The sequence below is a fragment of the Apteryx rowi genome, unplaced genomic scaffold, assembly GCF_003343035.1.
Source record: "Apteryx rowi isolate R43461 unplaced genomic scaffold, aptRow1 scaffold_289, whole genome shotgun sequence".
Taxonomy (NCBI): Eukaryota; Metazoa; Chordata; class Aves; order Apterygiformes; family Apterygidae; genus Apteryx; species Apteryx rowi.
In genome coordinates, this window is record NW_020449296.1 from 908,065 (window position 1) to 935,815 (window position 27,751).

Here is a 27,751-nt window from a genome sequence, read left to right on the forward strand (position 1 = left end):
CACGGCTCCGCTGCCCACGTGCCCTGCTGGTTTGCCTCTGCCAGGCGCATCTYGCGGCTCCGAGCCCCCGAGCACACCAGGCTTTACCTCCGCTGGGGTGGGCAGGCTGGGCTCTCCCRCCGGCCTCGGAGGGCTCAATCCCATGCAGGCAGCAAACGCTCTAACTTGGGTTACTAGCGCAAACCGGCGCCTGAAAATCGTGAGGTTTTGCATTTCGCCCAGCCAGCCGCACCTCRGGGCCGTGCAGCTCCCGGCTCCACTCACTGCCGGCCCCAGAAGATGGGAGAGGGCAGAGCAGGGGAAAAGCAGCACTGAGAAAAATAGCAGCAGGGGAAAAAAAAGTCGTAAGAGAGACTACAGCGTAAGAGATTAGGAAGGGATCTTCGAGATTTAACAAGAGATTGGGGAGCTAGACCTAATTACATGCCAAGYGCTCTAGGAGCGAGCGGCCGGCTGTGGTTTGTTTGACTGATGCAGCGTATAGATTTGATAATCGCTGCGACGTAGTAGGGATAATCTTCCCTTCTCCATCTCCTGCCACTTATTCCACTACAGGACGAGCGGCAACCGGCTCAGGAGAGAGCCCTGCACTGGCGAGCACCGCCAAGGCGCGCAGACACACACGTTGGCCCAGGGTCGCAGCCCGGGAGCAGGGGTGCTGGGCTGCGGCGCTGGGCTTTGCAGCGTCCCGTGCGGATGTGCAAGTCCCGGGGGAGGAGAGGAGAGCGCGTGTGCGTGGGATGGGGGCTGAGCAGCCCAGCGCACGGCCAGCCGAGCCGCTCAGGCACAGCGTGGCCGTCCCCACGGGTCTCCTTGGGGAGCTGGCAGGCGAGCATCCTGCCCCGACGCCTCCTTGCAAGGGAGGCTTCAGCAACATTCGCTCCCTGCGCTTGCGAAGCCGGAGTAATTTACTGATAGTGTCCCCTTGAGGCAGGCAGGGGACTATGCAGATGCATGATAAAGCCTCGGCAAAGCATAATAAAAGCAAGATGAAAAGTCATACTCATAAAACACTGAATGGGAGGAGTTAATAGAGGGCATCTGGGGTGACACAGCTCGCTTTGCTGCCCTGAAGAGCCTTGGGGGAGCTTAGCGTTAAAATTGTTTTACCTGTTGTGMGAAACTCGGCCACTTTGGGGATTTTTTTTCTAACGGGGATCCCAGGACAAAGTAGCCCCAGCACCCCAAACATCAGGGCTGGGTCCCCATCGGGGCACTGCCACGCGGGGCGGCGGGACACGGCATATCCCCGTGGCGAGCCCTCACCTCGCTTTCTCTCCGGAAAGTCACAGGGCTCCATTTCTCAGGAACGTCAATCAGGCACCTGCCAGTGAAGCCAATTCACTTCCATTTGGAAAATTAAAGAAATAAAATGAATCGTTTTCTTAATTTGAAAGGGTGGCAGGAAGCGAACGCGCCTTGGGTCTGTGCCAGCACTCGGAGGTCTGCCTGGCTCAAACGCAGGCTTTTGCTAGGGCAAACGACTGCCTCTTCCCCCCATCCTCCTGCCGAGCTGGACAGACCTCACTGAACGGCCCGCGGGTGCTCCCAGTCGGCTCCCACTCATCCCTGTGCTCCAAAACTGGTCCGGGAGCCCCCGCCAGCCTGAAGGACGTGCTCCCACTTTCTGCTGGAGTTGGGGAAGGGAGAAGAAGCCGRGCTGGGAGAGGACCGCTCTGTCTCATCCCTGCCAAGAGAGACCCAAACCGCCCCCGGCGCTGCCGGCTTCCCCCTCCCCTGACCGGCTGCCTCGCTTGCAAGGCAATAACGCCATCTCTTATTGCTTTTTTCCTCTCCCCCCCCCCAAGCCCCAACCAAGGCGAATCCCCAAATCCCAGCTCCTTCCTGCCAAAGACATGTGCACCTGCAGAGCAGCTGGTGCCAACATCCAGAGTGGAGCCAAGCACAACAAACGGGCCAAAGAGTCCTCGCTGCACAGAGACCAGCTTACAAAAACAACCGTATTTCACCCAAACTCTATTAAACCRTCCTGGGTTATTGCTCCATTTCCTTTCCCACCACAGAGGATCAAAATGAGATTTCTGTGGCTGCACAGAGCTGCTCACACGTCTCCTTTTCAGCTGCCCCTTCCGCGCTCCGCGCGGGTGAAACCCGCCATGGGGTGGCACGGCTTTGCGTGCAATTTCCTCTCAAAGATGAGTTTGGAAAAACTTAACGAGGAGCCCATTCCCATGCACTTTTACCCAACAGGGCACCCAACCTCTTCCAAGAGCCCAACCGAGTCCTGCRCGCTGTGGCCTCATTGCAAGCCCCCAAAAACATGGTTATACAGGCTTCGCAGCCCAGAGGGACCGGTGTGACAGTGCAGCCCGTGCGTGCAGCGGCACCCCTCGCTCTTGCTGCCCCAAGCCACAGCTTTAACCACAGCATTTCACTCAAGAGCTGCCCTTCATGGCGAGGAAGCTGCAGAGGAGCCCAGCTTTTATCTCAGCTTGGCCACACACCTTACAGCTACCCAGTCATTGCTCCCCCAGGGAATGCACCCTGCAAGAGCAACAGCAACGTATATGAAAAAACACCTTGTTTCCTAGGGGCTTTACAGAAGAAAAACCCTGCAGCAGTCCCAGTCTAAGCAGCAGAGATGCCGCCGTGGCACCGAGACTGTGGCCTGCGATACCAACCAGCACGGCCTCGCTGTGTCCTGGCACCGTGCCGCGGGCTTGCTCCGATATACACCCACGGGTACCTGCAGTTCTGACCCCTCCTGGTGCTCAGCAATTAGTGCAATGGGGTGTCAGCGCGGGAATGGGGCAGCTGAGCTCTGTGACGATTCCCACTTAGCATCCGTCTTGTTTTACCTTTGAGCCTCGGGATTTTCCTCTGCCACACACGAAAGCAAACTGGACCCCTTGTTTACAAGTCAGAGAATTTAAAAGCTGCACAGAAGATTCAGGGCACTGCTCCCATTAATTTCACCAAGTTTCACCCATCTAAACATCAGCCAAGAGGTTTTGACYGAAAAGGGGCTTACTTCAAGGGAAAAAATAGCCAAGAAAAATGAACTTTGCTTCCACAGGCTTTTACAAATAGAAGCATCTGAAATGCAATAGTTTTTGCAAGCTCTGTGCTGGCTTTGCAAATAGATAGGGATGTTTGGGAACTGAAATCATCAAAATTTCCACTGCCTGTCTCGTCACACAGTATCTGCACGCACACACATGCACGCGCACGGCTCAGCCACCAGCAGTGTCCGGAGAGGAAATGCAGAGAAAAAGTCCAAGAAGTTTAATGAACTGTCACAGCTTAACAAACTAATCCCTGCTTATGCTCACCTCATCGCAAATGAGAGACTGGGAAAAACAAGTGTGCAACATGAGGCAGCTATCTCTTATCTGTTGAGTAGTTCTGTATGGGCAAATAATTAAACAGAGGCTCCTGGGTCACAGCGAGGCACCCTTTGCTCCTTCATGACACGTGACCAGAACGAAGCAAATACCTCCAAATAATTTCCCATGAAAAACTTGCATCTGTTTTCCAGAAATACTTCAGCTAAAGGTAAGAAATGTGCATGGGAGCAGCAAGGCTTGCAAAACACTCGCAGAAAGCCAGCTTTGAACTCGGACACGAACGTGCACATGGCAGATTTGGTGCAGAAAGCTGCCCTTGACCCCAGCGCTATTTATCAGCAGTACTTGAGCTGTCCTTCGAGGCCTCAGCTGAGAGTGGGGACCGGAGCCACCTGGACACGTAGCAGGAATTGCAGCCCCTGCCCCGAAGCCACCACAACTGAGCGAGCCGAAAGAGAGGCAAGGCCAGAGGAGGAAGAGAAATAGTGCAGACAGCAAACTAAACCCCAGAAAGATGCTGGAAAGGTTTTGGGGAGAGCTTGGTTCCATGGGAAGAGCTGAAACAGGGACAAGCAGCTCATCAGCAGGGTCACGTCCCCACCGCCTCCGGTCTCGGAGCTCCCCTTGGCAAAGCGGCTCCCTGAAGCCACGCAGACTCGGCAGCAGAGCTTGGAAAGCCTGATCTCTGGAGCGCCTTCGCCCCCAGCACCTTTCCTCCGTGGGAGGCAGGGCCGGGCATCTCGTGAGGCAGCCAAGAGCAACGACTCCAAGTTTCTGCTGTTGAAAATGCTCAGCAAATTGCTCCTGAGTGATGTAAACATTTGCTGGCAGGATTCACTGTGTAAATAACTTGCAGCAGTGCAAACAACAAGTAGCATTTTCTTGGTAAAGAAGCACCCAGGCTTTCAGTCAAAGCTCAGGGCTATATTTTCCTCGGTCTTCTATCAAGCTAACAGAAAGTTTTGTCTCAGCCTGCACAGCTCATCTCCCTTACACGCACCCACACGCATGCACAAACACGGGCTCCCTATCCCCCAAATCCTGCATCCTACGTGAACTGCTTTCGGCAATTCCCAGAGCAGAAAGGGGAGGAATTCACTGCATGAAGGATCAGCCACTCCTGACTGGCAGCTCTGATCTTCATAAAAGCCAGAGTCTGGATGCAGCATCATCTTGCCATACCGTGGGCAATGGGTCGGGACAGCTGGTACCCAGCTGGAAACGACTGCAATGACACTGGGATCCCGGCTTACTTGCACGATGTATCCGCCACTAATCTGGGTGCAGATGCTAAATCAGCTGTTATCCCCTATTGCAACAGGAAGGAGTGTTCTTTTGCATTTATGCTTTGCTCTTCTGAGCATTGCAAAGGAAATCCTAGTTCCAGCTGATACTGACTTCTTCTACGATAGCAGAAATACCAGCTATTTTGCCAGCCTGTGTTATTATATGTTATTTGCCAACCTACGTTATTTCAACACCTTTTTCTGTACCAGTTACAAAAAATATTTGCATATTTGAAAGTTTTGCAGTAAAAACTGAGGTGCATGGAATGGTAAAAGGAAGSAGCTAGGGAAGCCTGGCTGTGGTCCCCAAGGGGTTGGCAAGCAGGCACCGAGGTTGGACTTTATGGCACTGGTCTGCTCTCAGTGTCTTGTCTGAAGAGAAGACATCCAGTGGCCTAGACACAACTACCCGCCCCGTGATCACCTCAGCTAACGCAACACCCCGAAGGAACAATCCGCTGCAGGAAAGCAAAAGGGGCGACGGGACCGACTGCCAAATAGTTGCGTTTCAAAGGGGGAGAGAGGAGAGAGCCAGCGGAAATGAAAAACAAATCCCCGAGCCCGGGATGTGCCGAGGGGCGGCCGYGCGGCTTTGTTATCCTTGTCAGCAGGGTGGGCTCCGCGGGGGTCGCCGTGGGAGAGCGGATTAACCGCTCGCATCCAGATAAGCGGAGGTGCCTCCGGCAAGGCTGGAGGAGAAGGGAAGCAGCCTGCTGGAGAGCAGCTCGGGGGGGTCCCGCCGGGAGCGCGCCCATAGCCTGGCTGGTSCCGTCACAACAAGCCTGGGAAAAGCGAAGAAGAGGCGCATTTGAGAAGCGCGGGGAGGAAAGGGAGAAGGAAGAGGCGAGGTGATGGCATTAAAATATAAATGAGATGAGATGGCTGCGTAGATACTTTTAAACCTACCCAAATGGGAAGCCACAAGGAACCAGGTGCCCATACGCCATTAGCACATCACTTATTAATCACCCATTAATGAAAGGGTTGCAGATAGCAGAGTCCCATCTTCCACCACTGCAATATTTTTTTCAGTGTTTTCTCCTTCCCTCTCCAATTGTCTTCCAAAAAATTCCCCCAAACGCTAACACCAGTGACTTCTGCTTTCATTTCTTTTTTTTTTTTAAACTGAAGCTATAAAAGAAACAAACACAATCAACTCCACAGCAAGCTTCCATCTATTCCTTCTTTACTATTTCTTCCATATAAGACTCACTGCTTACTGATGAAAGCCCGGAAGCCCTTTAGAAACTTGCACACAGCTTCTCTCCATAGCTTTACCCACAAAAGCACATTCAAACCTCTAACCTTTTCTATTCTAGACAAATTATTTGCAAACTGAGCCCAAGCCCCCTAGAACACATTATTTCTCTCTATTTGCTGAATAGTTTCAAAGGACCCGCGAATTGCTTGCAAAAGTATCTGGTCTTCACCCATAACCTTCCATGGCGGGCTGGCTGTCACGCAACGCTCAAGATACTGAAGGAATAATTCTGCCTTGTAGTGGAAAAAAAACCAGTACTTACTGCTAATAATAATATGCTTCATGGTATGAATATCCAGACTGCCCCTTACTCAGTTCAGAGATACAACTTGCTTTCTGGATTCAGCAATAATTTCAGCAAGACCATGGTCACAAGAGATGCGTTTTGGAACAAGGCAAGCAACTCATCACTCCGCTATTCATAAAACGTTAAAAATAAGCATAAAGACATAAAAACATCTCCCCTCCATCCACACACACATACCACCTTATTTGATCAGACCTCATAAAAACCAGATGCTATCTCGGAAACTAACTTCCTTGGGAAAATAAACTGCCTGTAGTAAATCCCGGGGCTAGCAGAGGCAGCTGCCCCGGTGTGCTGTCTGTGCAAGGCTGACACTTAACCTACGTTTGCAGAGTCTCGGCACAAACGGAGACAGCATTAAAGCTCTCTGCAAAGCCCCTTGGAGCAGCAAGAAATAGCAAGAAGCCATGCAACTCTCACAGTAACCACTAACAGGGAGTTGGACTCGGTGCTGGGGAAGGGGGTGAAGGAGGCAGTGGAGGGAGAGGAAAAAAAAAAAAAGAAAAGAAAAAGAAGGATGTCAGCGGGTTGTCAATGTTTCAGAGGCACCGCAATAAAACGTGCACGCAGCGAAGGGCTCGCTGGTAGGCGGCAGAGCCGGCGATAAAGAAAGCAGAAAGCGCTGGGCGACGCCGGAGGCTTTGGGCGGGGAGGCTGCCAGYGCCGGAGGCGTCGAGGGTCCGCCGCCAGCCCGAGGCTCGCGAGCAGGAGGGGGGCAGCGGGGACGCCTCTGCCCTGGGGAAGGGTTATGGGCGAGCAGCCGGCCTCCAGCRCCCAGCAAAGGCGCCCCAAGCCCTGCTCCGTGGCGTTGCCGGCGAGCCCTGGCGGGCCGGCGCGCAGTCGCCAGGTCTCCGCGGGGAGGGAAACGGCCCGGCGGGGCTGCAGGGTGCGGGCTATCGCCGCTGCCAAGGCGCTCGGACGCGCCGGCGCGGAGCGCCACGCCAGCCACGGGCGGAGACGGCCGGGCCGCGTCGGAGCCGCCGGGTGTTAGATTCCAGCGCGCTTCCCAGGCTCCCCGACGGAAATCAAAGCGCGCTGAGCGCGGACAGATGCCGGTTGCGGATATTCAGGCAGAAGGAAGAATGCGGAGTTCTTGGAGCGGGCACGACCACCCGCAGCTGTGCAAACAACCGCGGCGAGAAGGTGACTTACCTGGGCCCCCGTCCGAGCGCGCAGGCGCCCCCCGCCCCTCCGAGAGGCCCTGCGCTAGCCCAAGGCAAGGCGAGCAGAGCGGTTTCCCGGCACGGTGGCCACTGAAGCCGCGATCTCACAGACGAGCGCCTGAAGCGCATTAAATGAGTTGGCTCGGGCCTGGGCCGAGCGGCGACAGTCGCCCAGCCCGACACGCGCGTTCCTAGGTGTTACCTCTCGGGTTTGYTCACGCGGTCGAGCGCTTTTTCTGCCAACAGGGAAGCTCCCACAGCGAGGGCAGGCCAGCGAGCTCGGGGCGCTGCCGCAGGACCGGACTCGTCCCTCCTGGCAGAGACGGCGCAGAAGAGAAGCCGCCAAACCCCGCTCTCCCCAAACGATCCCCAGGGAGCTCTGCRCCCGGCGCACGGCAGCGTTTCCTGCGCGGCACGGTGCAGCGGTTCCCGGGGCGGGAGGCCGTTGGACATCGCGCGACACGGCGCAGCAGGCCAGGAGCAATCCCGAACGCAGTGGGAATCGCAGGAGAACGCGAGGCCCTGATCCAGGCCAGCACATGCTGATCTTTCAGCACCCGAGCACTCCTGACCCCTGTCATCTAGAGGAAACTAACTTCAGGTGGCGAGAGAGAGGAAGGGAGAATTATCTGCGCTGTATCCAGGGGGAATCCGAGGGCCCRGAGCGCGGAGACGGAGCCGACTGGCCGGAGGTCGCACAGGAAAACACCGTGTCAGAGCCTGGAAACGAACCCACRCGCTTGCAGGTCCCAGGCCGGTCCCCAAAAGACCTTCCCTGGCCCTGCAGATGGGAGAGGAGGAGAAAGCACCGGCCGGCGCTTTGCAAGGCGCAGGCTTCGTCCCAGCTCCGCCGCAGCTTCCCGGCGGGGTCTCCAGTGGTGCCGAGCCGAGGAAGGGTGAAGGTGCTTCCCGGCTCCGGAGAGAGCACTGCAGCCCTTCCCTACCCCAGCTCCCCACCTCCAAACACAGGGAAAACACTAGCTTGCTCTCATTTTTCATTTCGCCTCCATAGACAGCCCACCATGGGCAATAGGTGGAGCCTGTAGGCCCTACAGTAAATAAAGACAGAGGGATTTTTAATCCCAGAATCCCAAGTATTTTTGGGAGACTGGGGTGGGGAGGAGAGGGGATGCAGGGAGATCTCCAAATCCGCTTTGTTTCCTCTGGCTCCCTCCTATTGTTTCCTCCCCAGCTTTTGTGCTACTTCTACAACTTTATTTTTGGGAAAACAAACCAGAACAAATGGTACTAAATACAGGCGCCCTTAAAGGGGAACTGCTGGGAAAGCTGCAGCTCCTGGCAAGGAATTCCCTAACATGGCTAAAAATCCTGGGCYCATTTATTCCCTGCTGTACCGTGAGCCCAGCTCGGCTGCATGGCAGTGCCGGGAGCAAGAGGAGGGGGCTACTCCCCAGTGCCCCCGGCGACTTTGTGCACAGCTGAGTTGAGCACAGCTATTAGATCCAGATGGGGAGAGGAGATGAAGAGCCGTCCAGCTAGCCCAGAGGAGCTGCAGCGAGGAGGACATGCCGGAGCCGCGGCGGAGCCGAGCGCCCTGGGCTCGATGCTCAGCCAGCGAGAGCGGGCCGGGACGTCACCGAAACTGGTGGCGTCACCCAAGGGATGTCCCCAGGGAGGTTGCACATGGGTGAGAGGCAACATCATGATCGGATGCCCTGGCTGCACACTGATGTGCAACAGGCAGTTGGGAAGTTTGAATTTGGGCTTTTGGGGGCTCGGACCAAGGATGCCATTGTATGGCAAACTGTTGGTTAACTCAGAGTTTGCTCACACTGCAGCAAGTCAGCAAAGACAGCACCCGTGAGCCCAGAGCAACACGAAATGCTGGGAGCACTAGGCTCTGAGTGCACTCGTATATGAGTACCTATACCATATTTTCATATCTCAGCTTGGGCACCCTTTTTTTCCCCCAGGCATTTTTCAGGCATTAGCAGCATCTGAAAATTTCCAGCAACTGATGCTGAAAAAGACCGCAGATTTGTAAGCTTATTCACAAAGAGAGAGGAGCACCCTGCAAACTTATCTGCTGCTTGCCACTAGGAGGACCATCTTAGAAAAGTCCAGAAATCAAACTATCATATGAAACCCAACAGCAGTCCCGCTAACTTCTCCAAGCCATTTTGTAAGCTTTGAAGACACCTTCCAATTCAAAAAGCATTAAAAGGTCAGCTCAAAATGATACAAACCCCCCAAAACCTGAAACCCAAGAACACAAACTCTCTTTGCAGAGCCAGCCACAAGGACACGGTTCACCCGCAACCCCAATGCCAAGCACCACGTTAACAGATAGTCATCATGCACCAACCACCATAACCCGAGCGCATCTTTATTTCAACTCCCATCCATAACAGAGCCTCCTAGTCTGCCTTCTCACTCAGGGTTGTCCAAAAAAAGTTTACAGTTTATAGAAAAACACAAATACATAGCAGCCACTACCCTAGGCAACCCTGCTAGCCACAGTCCACATGATACCAATTCCATACGTGTCCTGAACAGGGTAGGATGAGTCACAATAGCACAAAACAGTGAGCAGCCAACATAGAAAAGGATGTATAAAAATATATTTATATGTATATAATTTTTAGGATTAGCTTTGGGAGATGACTGTGCTAACCATTTTTTTCTTTACTGGGCTGCATCTTAGCAGAATGGCCCCTGATAACACTGTCCTGGTGTCAAATCTGCTTCCGCATTCCGGTTTGGTGACACCATTCCCCAAACCAGCCCTGGCACTCCGGTGGCCTTCCCAGCTCCTGGGACTCCCCAGCTGGTCTTGGGCTGCAAAGATCCCAAAGCGCTGTCGGTGGGAGCACTTTGGCCTTGCCACTTCCAGGGAGGCAACGCATCTCCTCGGGTGTGGTGGAGCCACCTGAATCTGTTTGCAAGCTCCAAAAAAAAAAGTGACACATCTCTGTTCTAGCAGAGCAGAGAGTTAAAGTCCCGATTACAAAATTGGAAGCGCAGTTACCCCAGAGAAAAATAAACCAATTACCAAAAAAACCCGAAAACACAATTCCAGATTATATTTAACACTCAAATTCCTCCTTAATTGCTCCAGTGTCTCAGCCAGCTTGCAGGGGAGGAGTGGGGACTGGCAAATTAGCTCCCCCCCAGGGCTGCTTCACCCTGGGGAGCTTTCCAAATTTACATTCCCATTGTGTTCCTTAATTAGTACATTCCTTTAGCTTTTCTGAGAGTCCCAACACTTCCAGGGCTGTTGCACTGCTTTATAAATAATATGTTGTAAGGAATATTCACTGTACGCGCATTTACTCCTCCCACGGTGTCCCGGGTCATCGCTGTTGGCTTTCCATGGAGACCACACACCGCACGGCATAGCCCACCACCGCCAGTGGCAGATGCACGGCTTGGGGTGGTTTTTGCTCGCTGACCTCCCTTCAGTCCCTTCTTTCCACCTTGGGCACCTCTTCCCATTTTGGGGGTCATCTTCTCATTTTGGGTCCATCCTGGACAAGCAATGCTCTGCACCCAGCCCAGGGCAATACCTTACAGCCTGCAGTTTCTGACACCCCAGGGAGGCACGTGCTACTTCCCCGGGGACAAAAAATGGGGGAAGAGTTATTTAGTTTGCCATAGATCAGCCAGTGCTCACCAGCAGTCAAGGACACAGAGGGGCAGAGCCCCAGGCCCCTCTCCACCCAGCGCAGAGGGAAAGCTTCCAACACCTTCAGCAACGTAAAAGTTCCACCCAAATAACCCTAGAAAGCCAAACAGGAAAGAAGTCCATAGCAAAGGAAAGACAATTTAGCGTAGCTGTGCAGCAGAGGCTCCAAAACAATGTTTTTCCCAGTCTCATTAGGGATGATTTATGAAGGCTGACACCACTGTTAACCTCTGACCATGTCCCCACTGCCTGCAGGGAATTTCGCAGCCGGCCCGGGATTGTCCAGCAGCAACTCGGAAGATGATTGCGTTTTATCTTCCCCGTTAGCACAATTAGGTGCTTTGAAGGAGATGCATTTGATCATTTTACATACCAGCAACTTGGCCACCTGGCTGTTTTACTTGACAAGAGGGGGAAAAAGTAACGCTCTCCCCCGGGACCAAGTGTTGCATACAGCAGCGCTGCTCACCGCCGCGTGCACGCAGACGCAGCGCCATTTGGCACGCACACTGGTCGCTAATAACTCACCATTTGCAACCCTGTCTGGTTCTGATGTGACCATTATTCAAAGGCATTTGGCAGAGACTGTGGGCAACTCGTTTTCAGAGTCTGGGTCAGTTCACAAGCTCATGAATTCCCAAACTCTTCTCTGTTCGTGCCTGTAGCCAAGCGGTGAAGAGTTTTTTGGCAAATTTCAGGGGACCTAATGTTTTCTGAAAGCACCTTCCTTTAGAGGCGGTGAAAATGCAAGAATTTCCACCCCCATTTGAGGCACATATCTAGCCCTCACAGAGGCAGACAGCAAAAAAACTTGGCATCTCCACAACCATAAAAGCTGATATCACATAACCCCCCTTTTCCCCACCTTTTAGCAACCTCACAATTTCCAGAGAGATCTTACGATACCAGGGATGCTGAGCCAGGAGTGCAAACCTGAAAATTAACCCTTCTCTGCCAGCTCGGGGAGTGGAAATTGGGCAGAGCAGAAGCAGCTTCAGGTCTGGGACCATCCCTAGTTCCTCTGCCCAACCTTTCTCACCCCGCTCACGCACGGCCGGATACTTCCGCTTTTGGCCGATCCCCAACCACAGAGCAATCCCCTGGGATYGCAAGCAGCCGCTGTAAGATGGAGCAGACAACTGCCAAAGGCCCCGCCACATGAAGATCAAGCCAATGTGCCGCCTCCACCCCATGTTTTCAGCAGAAGCCATGCAGGAGACCTGGAAAATGCATGTCCAGCGTTCCTCCACAGCGATGTGAATGCAGCACCTTTATTCACTGAAGTATCCAGCCAGCTCGCATCATGTTTTCTCTCCCTCAACCAGCTGGAGACGCCCAAAACCCTATTGGGTTTTGCCATCTCACTCAAGCACATGCAGAAGCGCAGCAGGTTTTACTCTCCCAACCCATCGCGGATGCTCCGCGCTCCTCCTCCCCGAGTGACCCTCACAGCACCAGCCCTCGGCCGGGGCTGGACTCACTTTGGGGAAAGCCGGTGGCTCTTGCATCCGTGCCGCCGGGAGAAGGGCAGTCGCTCCCCTCTGCAAGCCCACGAGGCAGCGCGTGCTCCCTGCGCTTTGAAATCACACGGCCCGGCTTGGAGCAGGGAGCAAGGGCCGCGCACGCGGGAAGACAAGATGGGGCTTTGGACGGGGTTTGCTCATAGACAGCTCTGTGCTTTTGGCAGAACTCGAGGGCATTTGTTTTGAAGCTGTGTTTACATGCCTTTGATCAGACGTGTTTAACTTTCCTGGTGTGTGACAGCAACAAAACAAGTTTGATACATGGATAATGAAACACACTGCGTGTCTGTATGTGTAAATGGTTGTAACGAGGCTGCGCGTCAGTAACTCACACTGGGGGTGGGGGAGCTGAAGGCAGGGGAGATGCATCATGGCAATGGCAACGCATTAAGGAAAAACACTAATCCAGCAACAACAACTCTACTTCAGCTGCTGGATTTGGCCAGTCTGAGCCTGCTCGGAGCTGGCCACAGCCTGGCGCAAAAGCCAAACTCCCTCCCGTCGTGGGGAGCTCTTCCTTTCCAGCTAGACTGAGCACAGCGGCATCATGACTGCAGCTCGGGAGGCCTTGGGGCTTGCTCACAAGAGTGCTCAAGGGCACCAGTGTCAGGCAGCACATGCCTTTTCCAAGTTGGGAGGTTTTCAGCCTCAGAGCCGCTTTAGTGACTCCTGGAGTCAGACCTGCATTTGAGGGATGCAYGCAGTCAAGCCCAGAGAGCAAAGAGAAAACAGAGCTTTCAGAGAAGCTCCTCACATAGCTGTTCTCTGAAACGCTATGGCACACCTGGCACAATTATCAAGGACATACTTGCATATGGTTAGAACAACCAGACCACTAAAAACCCTGCCGTCGCTTCAAGCTTTGCAAGGCAATGAAAGCTTCCTCTGCAAAACCCAGCAAAACGCACCAGTACTGCCTGCAGCCTTTCAGAGCAGGAAGATGACACCGGCACCATACGTACAGTCACGAGCAAAGCTGCACTAAGGAATGTTTCCAGGTGCTGTAATACAAATATCYACACTTCGAACTGTTAGCGCAGTGCCTGGTGGGGGGCACTGCCCAGGCATGCGGAGGCCAACAGCACAGATCAGGGTCAGCCCCCAAAAGGCAGTTTAGCTGCAATTATCCTATTTTGGAGGCTAAAAGAGGCATGGAAGAGCGTGGATACAGACTGCTCTACACCACCAGCCTCTGCCAGAGAGCAAACCTGGGMATGTTTAATTCAGTAGCACAAATGCACTTGGAGAGACTTTATAATAGAGGCCCGTGCTGACCATGCTTCGAGATGAGAGATGCCACCATCTCTCCATGCTTAGCACAGCAGATGACTGGGGCACGCTGGCACAAGAGCTTTCCTAATGGCATGCCACCTCCCTACGCAACCTGTCAAGCAGACGCAAGCTTAGGCAGTGGCTCTCGGCTGGCAATAGAAGGGGAAGTGAATACTCAGCTGTGATAAATATTTAACATGCTTTTAGTCCTGAAGAAGTGTAGCACTGAGGCCATCATCCTGTAAGTGAAAACCAAGGCTGATTAATGGGGGAAGGTACTCCCATTTATGGGAGGTTAGGATCAATCCCAATTCTCAGCTATTTGTTGAATCTTTAATGCTCTTTTTCGAGAGCAGAGTTCTTTGGTGAAGGGCAGTATCCTAATAAGGCTGCTTTAATGGCACAGATGTTAAAGGGGTATAAATAAAAATCCTCTGTGAAAAATAAAGAGTGAAACAAGAAAGGCAGGTTTCACGTGGTCATTGTGTTTGTCTGGCTTGAAAAAAACTGTTTTGAGAAGGTCTTCTTTCTTCCCTGGAGGATGGCTTTACGTCTTTCACAGATCGTCCTGCTGTCTCAGAGCTGATCCATGGCATTACCCCACACACCCTCCACCCTGTCAGGCCAAAGAAAAGCTGTTCCTTTTGGAAAGATTGAGAGCGCATCCTCAGGGAGGGGTCCACATSCAGCTCTCTGGGTAGTGCTGCATTGGGAGCAGATGGAGAAGACTTGCCACAATTTAAGCAAACTGCTACTTTAGGAACAACTTCACTGGGAGAGGAAAAGTAGTCAAGTGGCACCAAGGTAAAGAGGGAGCCGAAAGATGTGTCCAGCCATRTCCTCCCATGGGTCTCCAGACCAACACCTCATGTCTGACTTTTCTACCTCCTTTACTTACTGCTAAAAAGGTCCCCACCTTATTTTCCACCTCAGCCCACTTCTCAGACCAGCAGCATCTGCATCTCACCATTTTGCACTCCACCTTTCCCTCCTCTGAGCCAGATGGCCCCATACCACCTTGCATCTCAGCAGCCAAGACAAAWCCCCTGCCTCCCTAGTTATATCAGCCTCAATCACATCCCCTCTTGTGCTCTCACAAGCATCCCCTTCACTACTTTCTCCTGAGTACCCAGCATGAACGGACAGCTTGTATTGTCACAGCACTTCCCAGGTGTGCATCAATAAGAGCATCTTCATCCCTTCTAGATCCTTCAACCCATCACCTTCCCCTGCTTGCTTTCCCTCGGAAAGCCCTTTYCACGTCTCTCTGCTCAGCAACCCAGCGGGAACAGATCTGCCTCTGGCAAACAAAACACTTCAGGCCGGTCTCCACTTGGTGACTGCTCCCTTGGCCCTGTTGCCAGTAAAGGAGCTGGGTCACAGCCGCGAGCCTCACACTGAAGATAGTCACGTGTTCTTGCCACCCCTCTCCATATGCCTGTGCCTTTCTGGTTGCATTACGCCTTATGTTGTTTCTTGTCTGATTCTAAACGTAGGCTCTTCTGTAGCCGGGAGCATCCTGTGCAGCATCTGCACTCTGCTCCGCATGATGCTCCCTCCTCTGCGCCCTGCTCCAGGGTGCAGGGGCCAACAGAGAGGGCGAAATCAAGGAGGGGGAAAGAAAAAAAAAAAAAAAATGAGTCAGGAATTGCAAAAGAGAGGTGGCAGTAACAGGCAATGAGGGAGAGATGGCATCCACTATAGAAAGAAGATCAAGGACGCCAGAACCAAGTGCAGGTACCCACACGCAGACGGGAGCTGGCAGCAGCCCTGCCGAGCCGCTCGGATTTGATCAAAACATCAACTTGTGCAGATTCAATCATCTGAATGGAAAAAACAGCGCTCGCTTCTCCTGGGGTGACGACAAGCAGGATGCAAAGGCAACGTTGCCCACCAAGGCAAGAGCCCAGTGCCTCCTGCAGCTCCCCRGCCACAAGGCCTCTCCTCCCATCTCTGCCCCGCAGGCAGCTGGATTCAAAATCCCTTCTCTCCACCCAGGGTTCGGGCCCAGCCCTGCCAAGAGACCCCCCACCCCTCCAAAATGAGAGGGACCCAAAGCAAGGCAGCATGGCTAGAGCAGCCTCTCTCCAGGTTGGAAGCACACTGTGTTGACACAGGAAAGGAGAAGAAAGGTGGCCCTTCGCTTTCCCAGGAAGGGGCAGAGCCTGGCTTTGCGAACACCACACAAGTCAGGAAGAACGCAAAGAAAAGTCAGCAGCCCAAGCAAGGCCAAGCAAAGCCCTTGACCCCTCTTCGCTCTCAGAAGTGAGAGACAGYACTGTTGACTTTGGCCTTGGACCATCCTCATTGCCCTGAGCTTACAAAGAAAACAACTCTGCCAAACCTGATCTAGTCAGTGCACACACCCACCACATCCCCTTCCACTCCCACCCCCGGGCAGTACACCAGGCTCAATTACTGCGCACCCAGATCCATCAGCATCTCTCCCATGCAAGCCATTTCCATGATAACTGCCTTTTCTCACCCATCCTTGTAAGCATGGATGAGGAGCTGAGACACTGGGATGAGCCTTCACTACAGATTAACCTACACATTGTCCTCGGCAACAACAGCAACACAAATGCCAGACGTCTGTCCTTGCAGCATGACAGGCTTCAGATACTTCCCTGCGTTGCCAAGAGGACCTTTGGGGAGATGATATGAGCCGTTCTCCCCTGCCTTAGCCTGGGAAGCTGCCCCCGGCCCCCAGTCGCTGCTCAGCACTTCCCCGGTTGCATTCCCAGAGAAAAGCAAGGAGGGAAAAATCGTTCTCCTCTGCAGACTGACAGAGATGGGCGCTGCCATACGAACCACTGGCTTCAGGGGAGAGACCAGCCCCAGAGACGGGCAGCTGCATCCCAAGGGGCAGCAGGACTCCTCATTCCCCCACAGGGCTTTGCATACCTGGTGCCAGCCAAGACGGACAGATTTGCCCCGTGGCTGAACTGGGATCTCCGAAGCGGTGCCCAAGGACGGAAGGGGAGATCGGCTCTCCGTCAGAGTGGACAAGGGAGCCTCCCAGCCCCAAGAAAGCGCTGCCAYGACGCAGGCTGGCACAGAGCTGCCCAGGTGGCTCTGGCGTTTCCCTCCAAATCAGGAGAGCCTTCAGCCGAACGGCACTCTCGGGAAGATGCTGCCTCCACGAGCCTTCGAGACAGGGCTGCTTTTGTTTACGGGCCGCTGGCAATGGCACTGTGTGCCCCGCATCCCTCCCCCAGCCAGGAGCAGGCTCCAAGAAAGGAAATTACACGAGCCAGAAGGTTTGATGGAATGAGCCCATTGGGCGGCTTGAAGATAGCTATTAATGGAGAGCTTTCTCTAATTGCTTTTGTATAATCTGGGGCTGCTAGGCGGAACTGGGTAATAAATGAAATCCAATTACATTTTCTCTCAGTATTTATTTTATTAAGTAGAATTCATCAGCTGATGAAGGGCCCCTCGAGGTAATGGCTCATGACCTAGTGGAAGGCACTTTTATATTATTATTATTATTTTCCCCACTTGGGGAAGCAGATAATTCAGTTCTCCCCAGCAAACACAGATTACTCCCCCTGCATCGTGATAACAGCCACAGGTCCCAAGGGCAGGAATGATCCTGCAGGGTGCTTGCAGGACACCCGGCACCCGTGCTGTCCTTCCCAATAGCTCCAAGCAGGACCTCTGCTGAAGTCCTGCTGAATACAACTTGTGATCAAACCTCAGTTTAAGAGTGCCAGCCCAAATTAAGACTGATTGACAGTGCACAATTTGCATGATGTATTCCAAATTTCTCCTCCCTTAAGAAGCAGTAGGGATTATCCCCACTGGGGATGGAGCAAGACTCAGAAGAGAGAAAACCACATTCTAGAAAGACTCAGCTCCCTCATCTCACAGACAGATGAGCTATTATCACCAGATTTGGGGTGAGGAAGAAGCTCTCCCCCAAACTGGATGAGACATTCAGAAACATTTGCCTTTCCTGTAGTGCCAGCATCACCTCTCAGCCTGCTCCTGCTACCCTGGAGGCCACGATTTGGTGCCAGCACAGCTTTCCCTCAGCAAGGTCTCCGTGTGACAGCCCAGGCTCCAGGCAGCATCTCCACAGGAAGGGAAGATTGCCACAGCGCAAGCCAGATCCCACTTCTCCCCACGGCGAAGGGCTGCTTGGAAGCAGGCTGGCGTTTGCTTCGTAATCACTGGGTACATGTCAGGATTCCTGTCTTTTAGCCTGTCGGAGCATGCAGTGACAGCTCCTCCGCCACGAGCGGGCAGGATACCGCCGGGATCTTTCACTCAGCTGTTCAGCTTTTCTCCACACCTCTTTTCATCCAGCGTATTGACGGATCTCCCCCCACCAAATCCAGCCCCAACAGTAGCAGCTTGCCCAGCTCTCACTGCCATCTCTTCATCCAAGCAATTTATCACCTGCCAGTGAGCGCTCGTTACAGACGACAGACTCCAGTGCCCATTAATTAATGGGAAATACTTAGAGAGGCACATACATGCGCACAAATCTGTCTGAGCAATTTCCTATGGCACCTGCCGCTGGCRTATCCAAGCGTTGGAACAGCAAACACAGCCTCTGGGAGCTGGGGCAGAGGCAGCGAGCAGCAGCCAGACAGCAAAGCAAAGGAAGAGGAATCAGCATCAACGGGGGGGGACAACGACAAAACAAAAAAACCCCTAGCTGTGGAGGTGGTAGGGAGGATAGTTTGTTTTTTCCCCCCTCCGAGTTAGTAAGAAGCTGTTCAGTTTACGGGAGGAGAAGAGACTGTGATTCAAGAACGTGGGCACAGCTGTGCCCAGCTGCTGGGGTTTCAGGCTAAGGCCACTCAGGGGAGCACATCCAACAGGCTTCCCTGCTCTTTAGTTGCAAAAACACCTAACGCTTCCTAAACTCACACAGGGAAGATGTTGTCTTTGGCTACTACACTCCCCCCAAAGCGTTTCAGGGGTCCAGCAAGGCAGGAACCCCGTCTGGAGACGGTCATCTGACCGGCCAGCAAGCAAACCCAACAGCGCGAGAGCTGCCCCCTTCTCAGGGTTACACAGCCCAGCCCCCAGCTGAACGGTGCCGAACAAAACTCGGCGAGCGGCTGAGCCTTCATACCGCTGGGCGAACTAAAAATAAATTAAATAAGAGTTCACACAGAGCCAGGTCAGCGCTTAAGAAGCACCACGTTTCTCCGCTTCACTGCAGAAGCCAGAYGCAGAGGGCGAGGAGAAGGGCTCGCAGAGGGATGTTCTGAAACTCGTCTGGCTTTTTTGATTTGGGAAGAAAACCTAACGCCGGCTTCAAATGAGAGCTAAATGTTGTGTCTAAAGCGAGTGCTTGATCTTTTTCACAAGTGGATTTTCACTTTGCTCAGCTGAGGCTATCTGCCAAACAACACAAAACACAAGTTATTCCCATCGATCCAAAACTTTTTTTTTTTTTTTTAAGACCAGATAAGCCATTCATCTGAAAATTTTAGTTTCTCATAAAGCAGAGATGGGCTATCTGCTCACAGCAGCCCAGGCAAGATTTATGCCCAAATGACTACTCCTGAGTAACAGACAGACCAGATTCATAGTGAAATGCATCATCAATAAATCAGTCAATCACTCCTCCCACCCTCAGAGCGGGGCTGAAGTCTCGGGCAACTACTCAGCACTTTGTCAACCTTTATTCTGCCAAAGCCTGGCTAAGAGACCTCAGGATTTAGCCTATCGATTGCTTACTATTGTTTATGATGGCCTGTGTATGTTAGAGATGCTCCCTTCAAGCAAGATTAAATACCTGACTTACGGCATTGAGATTCAGAGGAAATTATCTTTCACTAGCACAGGAATATACAAGCAAAACTGCCTTATGCCAAGGTGCAAGGACACCATGAACCCTTCCCTGCCTCGTCTTTCTCTGCTACCCTGGCCCCATCYGCAAGGCCGGCACACAACTGCTTGCTCTCCATCAGGCTGGTGCAGCAAGCCCCAAGGCTGCAGTATGTTTTCCTGCTAGTTAAATGCAATTTTGTCTGTAGCTCTGGAGCCTCTGCATTTCTCCGCTCCTCCCGGAGCGTTTTGTTGCCAGAACAATGGAGTGACGGCTTTCCGACAGCTTTGAGTGGCATCCCCAATACCTCACCCATCTCGAGCCTTTCAGCTTTTGCATTCGTTTGAAGTTAAGCTGATCCAACTGGGGCGAGTGGGCGCCGACAGAGCCGCTCAACCGAAGCCAACGTATGCCGCAGGAAGACCGCCGCAGACGCTCAGCYGCAGAACAGACGCCCACCCAGCCAAAGGCCAATGCTTGTCCCCCAGCTTTCCCCCCAACCCCACCGTACAGYACATTAAAGTATCAATATAGATAGGCATAAGTGACCACCCTGTCCCACTAAAGGGCAAATCAGGGCATGTCCCCCCTCTACTCCCTGCCATGACGCGTGCAAATACAGCAACTATTTGCAAGGCAGAGCATCTCATGTTAGCAGTTTGAATGCCACCCCCCACCGCACCTCCTTCCCTCTGTCAACTGCACAGGAAAAAATAAATAAATGAAAAATAATCAATGCTACTAGCCTTGTGCCTCCAAATCACACCGAAGCCCGCTGTTTGCACACAGCCAGGAGATGGCACGGCCAGCCCTCCAGCACGCAGGCAGAGCACTAAAAACCTCCACCGAGCAAACAGGCTGCAAAACTTTCTCCTGGGATTGCTGGTGCTCCTGAGATTTGCCCAGAGGGGCTACGACTTCAGCACTGCTGATGCTTCATCCGCGATAAGCAGCCTCGGGCGGAAGAGAGGTTTGTCAAAACAAACATCCTTCAACTCTGTGTGCTTGAGGTTTGGTTCCCATCTCAGCGGGGGCTGGGTCAGTTTGCTCTACAGGACATGGGTCGCTTGAGGTCTTTGCTATTTGCTTGCGCCAAGCCAAGCGCAGGGACCCTGAAGCGCCCTTACTGCGGTTTAAGTAGTAACTAGGGATGAAGGGCACCGAGAAGGAAAATGCAATCTCACTTGAAGGAGCCCGCTTGCCCCTGCATCTTCTTCCCTTGACAGAGGGCTTCTCCCTGCTGATGCTGCCACGACACCCCAAGGGGAAAAAGTCCTCAGCAATGGAAAAAAAAAGTTTTTAATTCCACCAGAAAAACTCAACCTGCAGAGGCATGCAAGCGAGTCTGGAGGAAAACCTAATGTTCACAGCACTAAGGGCAGATGGAGGCCGGACCACCAGCCACCTTGCCTTTGCTAGGCGGCTGCTCCCCAACCACGCTGGAAACACGGGCACACATGCAGCAGAGATCAGCGCAGCTCCCACCGATTTCCCAGGCTTCACCCACACAGCTCGCTGCGACGCAAGCGGGTTTCTGACGCACAGCCTGCCCCCCCTCCTTGCTTTATTTCTGCCTCCTGCCCGACCTCCCCCTCTCCTCTGGGTACTTTTCCTGCTGCTGTTCGTTCCTGTCCTTTACAGCTCTGCCTGCTGTCACTTGCATAACCTTGCCCGTTTGGTAATTTGTGGCAATAAAGTGTCACTGTGGGGGAAAAAATACAGCATCCCAGCAGCACATAAATCTCTGATCCATAAATTGTGCAGTCCCCACATGTGTGGCCCTCTTTTTTTTAATGCAAGTGCAACAATTTAGGGCAAGGGGAAGAGAGAAGAGCGAGCAATATGTGATCTTACTGAAGAGCAGCATCGAACCATCCTTGTTAGGGGCTGTAACGGATGCCGAGTGGCAGGCATGTGCCTTAAATTGCATTGGAGTAGCGGGGCCTCGGCGGAGGCTTCCTACAGCCATTCAGCAATTAGAAAAAGAGACTCACCCTAGAGGGAAAAAAATAATAAAATAAAGAGGCTGCCAAGATGTGCCATCAACGCTGCAGTCTCCCTTCCTGATAAACAGCCTTGCTGCTGCCCTTCCCACTTTCCCTCTCACTGCTCTCATCGCAAGAGGGATGCCCATGCAAGGGGACCCACACTGCCCCTCTTGAAACAGTTATTTCTTTTAATTGGAAAACACTGCTTGCCTCCATTAGAGAGCTCTCATTTCCCAAATGATCATCTCGATCACACTGCAGCTCTGGAGTAGAAAAACACTCATGCTCTCCCCAAGGATCTCAGCCCAGACATCTCCCCAGCCACTTCTAAGCTACCTATCCCAATAACACCCCGTTACCTCTCCAGCACCCATGGGGCAGGGACAACTGCCCACCAGATTTGACAGGGCCATGCCAGAGGCTGCTCTGGTTAGGCTGGCACAGCCAGCTGTTCAGAGCCACTGCTGATCCTGGGCCAGCCCTAAGAAGTCACCTCCCTCCATCACTCCTGCTGCCTCTCCCCAGGGAGCTCTGGCTCCTGTGCCAGCCCCAGCAGGCAGCTCCTTGCACGCACACACACAGAGCTTCCTTGGCATGCTAGGGTCTCATCCACTATCCATCATACCAAATAGTAGAAAGGCTTTGCATTAAAGCCCTGTCCTGACATTGACATCTTTCTTGACATCCATGGCCCACCTGAGCAGCTAAGTAACATGCCTATGAATATAAACAAGCACATTCACTAGACAGATAGCTTGGGAAAGTGTCATTGCCAGTTGAAAGCCCATATGTGGTTTTGTAACAAAGGTATTTGCTTCCTGTCTCACCCACTCGTCAAAGGAGTATATTGGCAACAGTGAGCAGCTCCCTGGAGGCGGACTAAAACTAGGCGGAGAGCAAAGGACGCTTGGGTCGTTCTGCAGAAACAGTGCAGGCGAACACAGGATAGGCACCACGCGGAGGAGAAGTCTCCCCTTCCTGTAGGCTCAGGAATGGTTGGCAGCCTCAGCCCAGGAGAAGCAGCCATGCAACTATTGTGCAAATGATCAAGAGGACACATGTTTAAAATAGAAAAAACAAAACAAAAACACCCCCACACAACCCAAAATACTCCACCCACTGCCAGGGCATGATAAGGCTAGGACGTATGGGCACCCACCACATGCCAATGTGGGTGCTGGCAGACAGCAAGCTGGACCTGAGCCAGCAGCATGCCCTGGCAGCAGAGGGGGCCCAAAGGCATCTTGGGCTGCATGAACGACAGCCCAGCTGCTAAGGGAAGCGATCATCCCTCTTTACTTGGCGCTCATTAGACCACATCTAGACCCTGCTCCCAGTTTTGGAGTTCCTAATACAAGACAGACATTTCATGAACTAGAGCAAGTTGAGCAGAGGCCACCAAGATGGTCGAGGAGAGAATTACTGAGCAGAATGAGCCAGGCTCTTCTCAGCAGGAATAAGTTTTAAACAAGAGAGGTTCCCACTGCACGTAAGAAGCAGCTTCTTCCCCACAAGGGCACTCAAACACTGGAACAGGGACCCAGAGAGGTCATGCCATCTCTCTCCTTAAAGGCTTTCAGGACCAGATGGATAGAGCCCTGAGAGACCATGTATGACCTCAACCTCCTGTTCAGAGGTTGGCTCTGGACTAGAGGACCTCCAGAGGTCTGCATCTGCAATGCCACTTCAGGACAGAGCTTCCCCGGATCATAAGCAAGGAAGATTTTTCTTTAGCAATGACACTCAAAACTAGGCAGAATGAAGCAACTCCTCCCCTTCTGTCCTACTCCCATCTGCAAATTCATGACTCTCAGGACAGAGCAACATAAGGAAGGACACCAAGATAACTTTACCAAATGATCATGAGTGTTCCTTTAAGCCGACTGTTGCTAAGTCATTTCATTGTGTCCTCTCCACCTTCCCCTCAAAACCCACACACTCACTGGAGATATGCATGATCATACACTGCAAGACCTGTGCTGACCTGGACACCAGACAGCTCCAAAACAGCAGTTTGCATGGCTGATGCTCCTTCAAATGCCTGGATGGGTAGGGAGGCACAATTACAGGGCACACTGCACTGGGTATTATCACAACACTGAAAACATCAGCAAAGGCATAAATATAAAACTTTCTCCCTTCAGGTCTGGTGCAACAGCTCAGACTCAGACCCCCACCCATATCAATCCATAAGGGAAGCCCAAAGGTTCTGGGCTGGGCCCATTGTAGCCCTTTTGATTCAGCAACACCTTGGGAAATTTTGGGACTGGGCCAACATGAGGCTCAACAGAAGTGCAAATTCAGCACTGGGATGGAATAACCCCAGGCACTGGTCTAGGCTGGGAGCCGATTGCAGAGCAGCAGTGCTGCTGGAAAGGACCTGGGTGTTACTGTGGGTATTGACCAGGAGACAGCAGTGCTCTTCCACTACAAATAAAGTGGACCACATCCTGTTTAGGAGAAGTGTGGCTAACAAATACCGGCTAATGAGGCTACCGTGTCCACCTACAGGCACTCAGTTCAAGAAGGATGTGGACAAGCTGAACAGGGTCCACGGGAGCACAACCAAAATAGTCAGGGTCCTGAGGCACGTGTCCTGCGAGGAGAGGCAGAGGGCGCTGAGTATGTCTGGTTCAGCAAAGATGGGGCTAAGGGGGATCTAATTACAGCCTACAGCTATCCGAAGGGGAGTTAAAAGAGCCAACTCTTACAAGAAGCAATATGACCATGGCCACAGGTTGCCACTTGGGAGGTTTAGGGTGAACAGTAGGAAAACCTCTTCCCCAGGAGGGTGGCACAGCCCAGGGCCAGGTATCCCAAAAGGTGGAGGACATCCATCCTTGAGTTGTCCATATTCAGCTAAACAGCCAGACTAACCCAATATAGTGGTGGTGATACTCCTGCTCTGAACTAGACACCTCCAAGGTCCCTTCCCACCAGCACTCTTGTGAAGATCTGTGTCTACAAGGATGCAAGAACAGCATGAGAGATTAGTGTTCAGACCTTGGTCACTGATTTCCTGAGCACCTACAATACACCTCATCCACCTCATTCTTCCCATCTATTAACACAGATCCCTACTTTGGGGGAAGGGCAAAGCCCATGAGCAACTGAGACACCCAGAAGCAGTATTGCTGTGGGCTGTATCTGGAGTGAACGCACCTAAGGCAGAAGGTAAAGCTGATTCCCCTTCCCACTCAGGGAAACACTGCTAGACATGCAAAAAAATTGCATAACCAAGTGACAGCAGCAGAGCTTTGGCAAGACATCTGTCCATCTATAAATAGAGCTCAACTATGTGTCCTTATAGTAGGGCTTTGATGCATTTGGGGAGAGCATTTTTCCCCCTCTGCTGAGTCCCAGGCAGCACAGATAATGGTCTTGAATCGATCCAACTTGAGTATTACTAAACTTCCTACTACCATGGCAGCACGCCAGACTCAAAGAGGACAAGAGAACATGTATTTCTTCAGAGTCAACCACAAGGAGCAGGCAGAAAATTGCTTTAGATTTAAAAAAAAAATAGGTGCTTTATGCAGATTTGTAGATCAATCTACAACATTTTTTAGAGGTTTAAAAAAGTCAATAGAAACAAGATATATCATTGCTGCACAAGAACCCAAGAAGTTGCATTTCTATTTATGCTGCTACTAGCACTCTGCCCGCTACCTCATTTTCCTCCTGTTCCCTGCTGGGGTCCCACATTACTAATTTTCCAAAAGCAAAGTCAGCACTAGAGGCTCCCTCCGTCCCACCGCGGTTCATGGCCCCTTCAGCTGGGCCAGGGCAGCTTGCCCCAGGGCTGGTACACCCTGAGAGCGTCACAGCTGCATCTCGTGCCCCGCTTGCTTCTGTGGCAGACCCCTCACCAGCCCCCTGCCCACCAAGCCTTGCTCCCTCCCCGAGTCCTGCCGCAGAGCACGGCTTAGCATGGTCAGAGTTCCCCCACATGCGTACTKTTTTTCCTTCCTTAAATGAGCTACATGCCATGCCTTATTAAGCCAGACCTAAATCACTGCTGCCCCTTCCCAGATCCTCTGTAACGTGCCAGCCATTAAGCATGCAATTAGCCTACATTTACTAATCTGTAAAAGGCTCTTGCTGGCCATTCATCGCTCACCGGGGGGGACCGTGTGCCCCCCTCCAGCTGAACCCGTCTCTCTCGCTGTCTAATTAGCCCCTGGGAAGCTGATTCCGCGGGAACCAGCCACATCCATTTCCGATGGCACAGAAAGCATCTCCTCTCCCTGCTTCCGCCTGCTGCCCCAGCTCGGCAGGATAACAGGTGCCTTTGGACTGAAAAGGGGTCGCATGCCCTATATTAGGGGCAAATCCCCCTTTTGGCCAGCCYGGCTCATGCAACCCTCCTGCCCCAAATGGAGCTCAGCCTTTGGGCAAGTGGGTTGAGCCGCACCGAGGGTGGGAGGCAGAGACCAGCTTTCTGCCCTCTCAAGGATCCAAAATGCATGTGGAGCTGCTGCCCCGTCTCCCTGTTCATCCTTCTGCCAGGCTCAGGCTTTTCCGACAGCACGCAAGTGGAGCTGAGCTTCTACTCCTCCGCTGCCGTGTACAAGCAAGCACCAGGGGACGTATCATTCAGCAAAACCAAGGAGAGAAACAAGCAGTGTTAACCGTTAGCATGTGTGTAAGGAGACCCCTAATAAACTCTTTTTCCCCTTGCTCCCGTCTGCTTTGCTCTGGGCCACTAAATCCAATCCAGCAGAGCTCAGAGCTTGTAACGAAGCTGCGACACATTTGTCAGCTCCCTGGCTAGACCCATGGCTAATTTTACAACACTAATTTATCTCAGCTTATTATATCGCTTTCATTTCATCCCCCCGGATCCCATTACTGCCAGTGTACCTTGTAGCCAGTGTGTAGTGGTAATTGGTATTATTAGCGACATACCCGCCTAGAGCCGCTCTTTATTTGAGGAGGAATGAGGAATCGTACCAGCAGGCCGGTCTGCATCACGGATGGGAGAGGAACCGGCCAGGCAGCTGGGAAACCGAGGCAGTGGGAAGCAGCTCAAAACTTCAAGGAGCCTCCAAGGCAGCCGGCACATGCAGGGCCAAGCTCCTGTGGCATCGGCACAGGAATAAATACGGAGCAGCTTTTGCAGCGCCCACTTCTGCCCTTGCCAGTGCCTCAGAAGACGAGGACCYGGCCGTTCCAGGATGAACGGGGCTGCAAAACGCCCCTGGGAAACATGCGGTGGGGGAGAGCACAGCAGAGCTGTGGAGGGAGGAGACCCCCTCAGCACAGGCTGGGATTTCATGATGCTTTCTGACATTTTGGTGAACAGTTTCCCCTCTTCACAGTGTTGTTTTTTCTAAGATCAATGCAATTAAAACCATGCAATTCCAGCTAAGTAGGAGGCAACGTTAGGCAAACAGCGACAATTTCCATTTCAGACATCCTCGTCTGGCATTTAGGGACTTGTTAAGTTTCAATTCATCATTTTCATTTTCCAAGCACAGCACCACAGAGCACCGGCTGCCCCAGACCCCARCAAGGCTGCAGCTGCCAGCATCCCCAGACAGGGCAGCCCTGCTCACYGGCACCTCCAGCGGGGTCCCCATGTCCTAGAGAAGATGACCCCAAACACCTCCAGAGGCGATGCTGCATCATCTCAGCCCCATACAAAGCATGGACGCAGCAAGTCCCAGAAGTGGGGCAACCCCCCAACCATGGTAGTCGCTTCCCAATGGGATAAGCTCACACATCGGGCAGTCCGTGTCCTCCTTGGGGGAATGGAGACACCAAAGCAAGGAGCAGTGTCTTGCCATATGCATGCAGTGCTGCATTTTTAATTAATAAACCCTGTCCTAGCCAAAAGACGCATTTGCTGCAGCACCACCGCAGCTAGGCAGCGCTGGGGACTGAGGCCAGGCTGACCGCAGCGAGCTCAAGRACCCCACAGCACGCACATCCCACCTGCCTGGGCTCTCAGCTCTGACGCACACAGCGCACGGACCAAGAACAAACCAAATAAGCATTTTAATCCACCTCTTACCTCTCCACCAGTCCAGAGTCGTTGGGGCGTCCCCAATTTTTCATCAAACTCTGTGGGATTCTCCTTGCTGCTTGTGAGCGATTGACCCTTGCTGCTCAGAACTGCAACTTTCTTTAACAAAAAAGAAAAAAAGGAAAAAGAAAAAAACAACCTGTCAGGTTTTCAGGTGAAGCTCTTCATTTGCTTCATT

The 27,751-nt window shown here is 52.7% G+C and overlaps 1 protein-coding gene across 2 annotated transcripts in view; it reads right to left on the minus strand.

Annotated features, from left to right (window-relative positions):
• The window catches only part of CNTFR (ciliary neurotrophic factor receptor), a 235,976-nt gene that overhangs the window by 154,091 nt on the left and 54,134 nt on the right, over nt 1-27,751 (minus strand). Inside the window, exon 6 of one of the 2 annotated variants that reach the window (XM_026069197.1) lies at nt 27,562-27,611. In XM_026069197.1, coding sequence (XP_025924982.1) covers nt 27,562-27,611 — 50 coding nt within the window. Of the gene's footprint in view, nt 1-27,561; nt 27,673-27,751 lie in introns of both variants that reach the window. The other variant, XM_026069196.1, reaches the window with a different exon arrangement.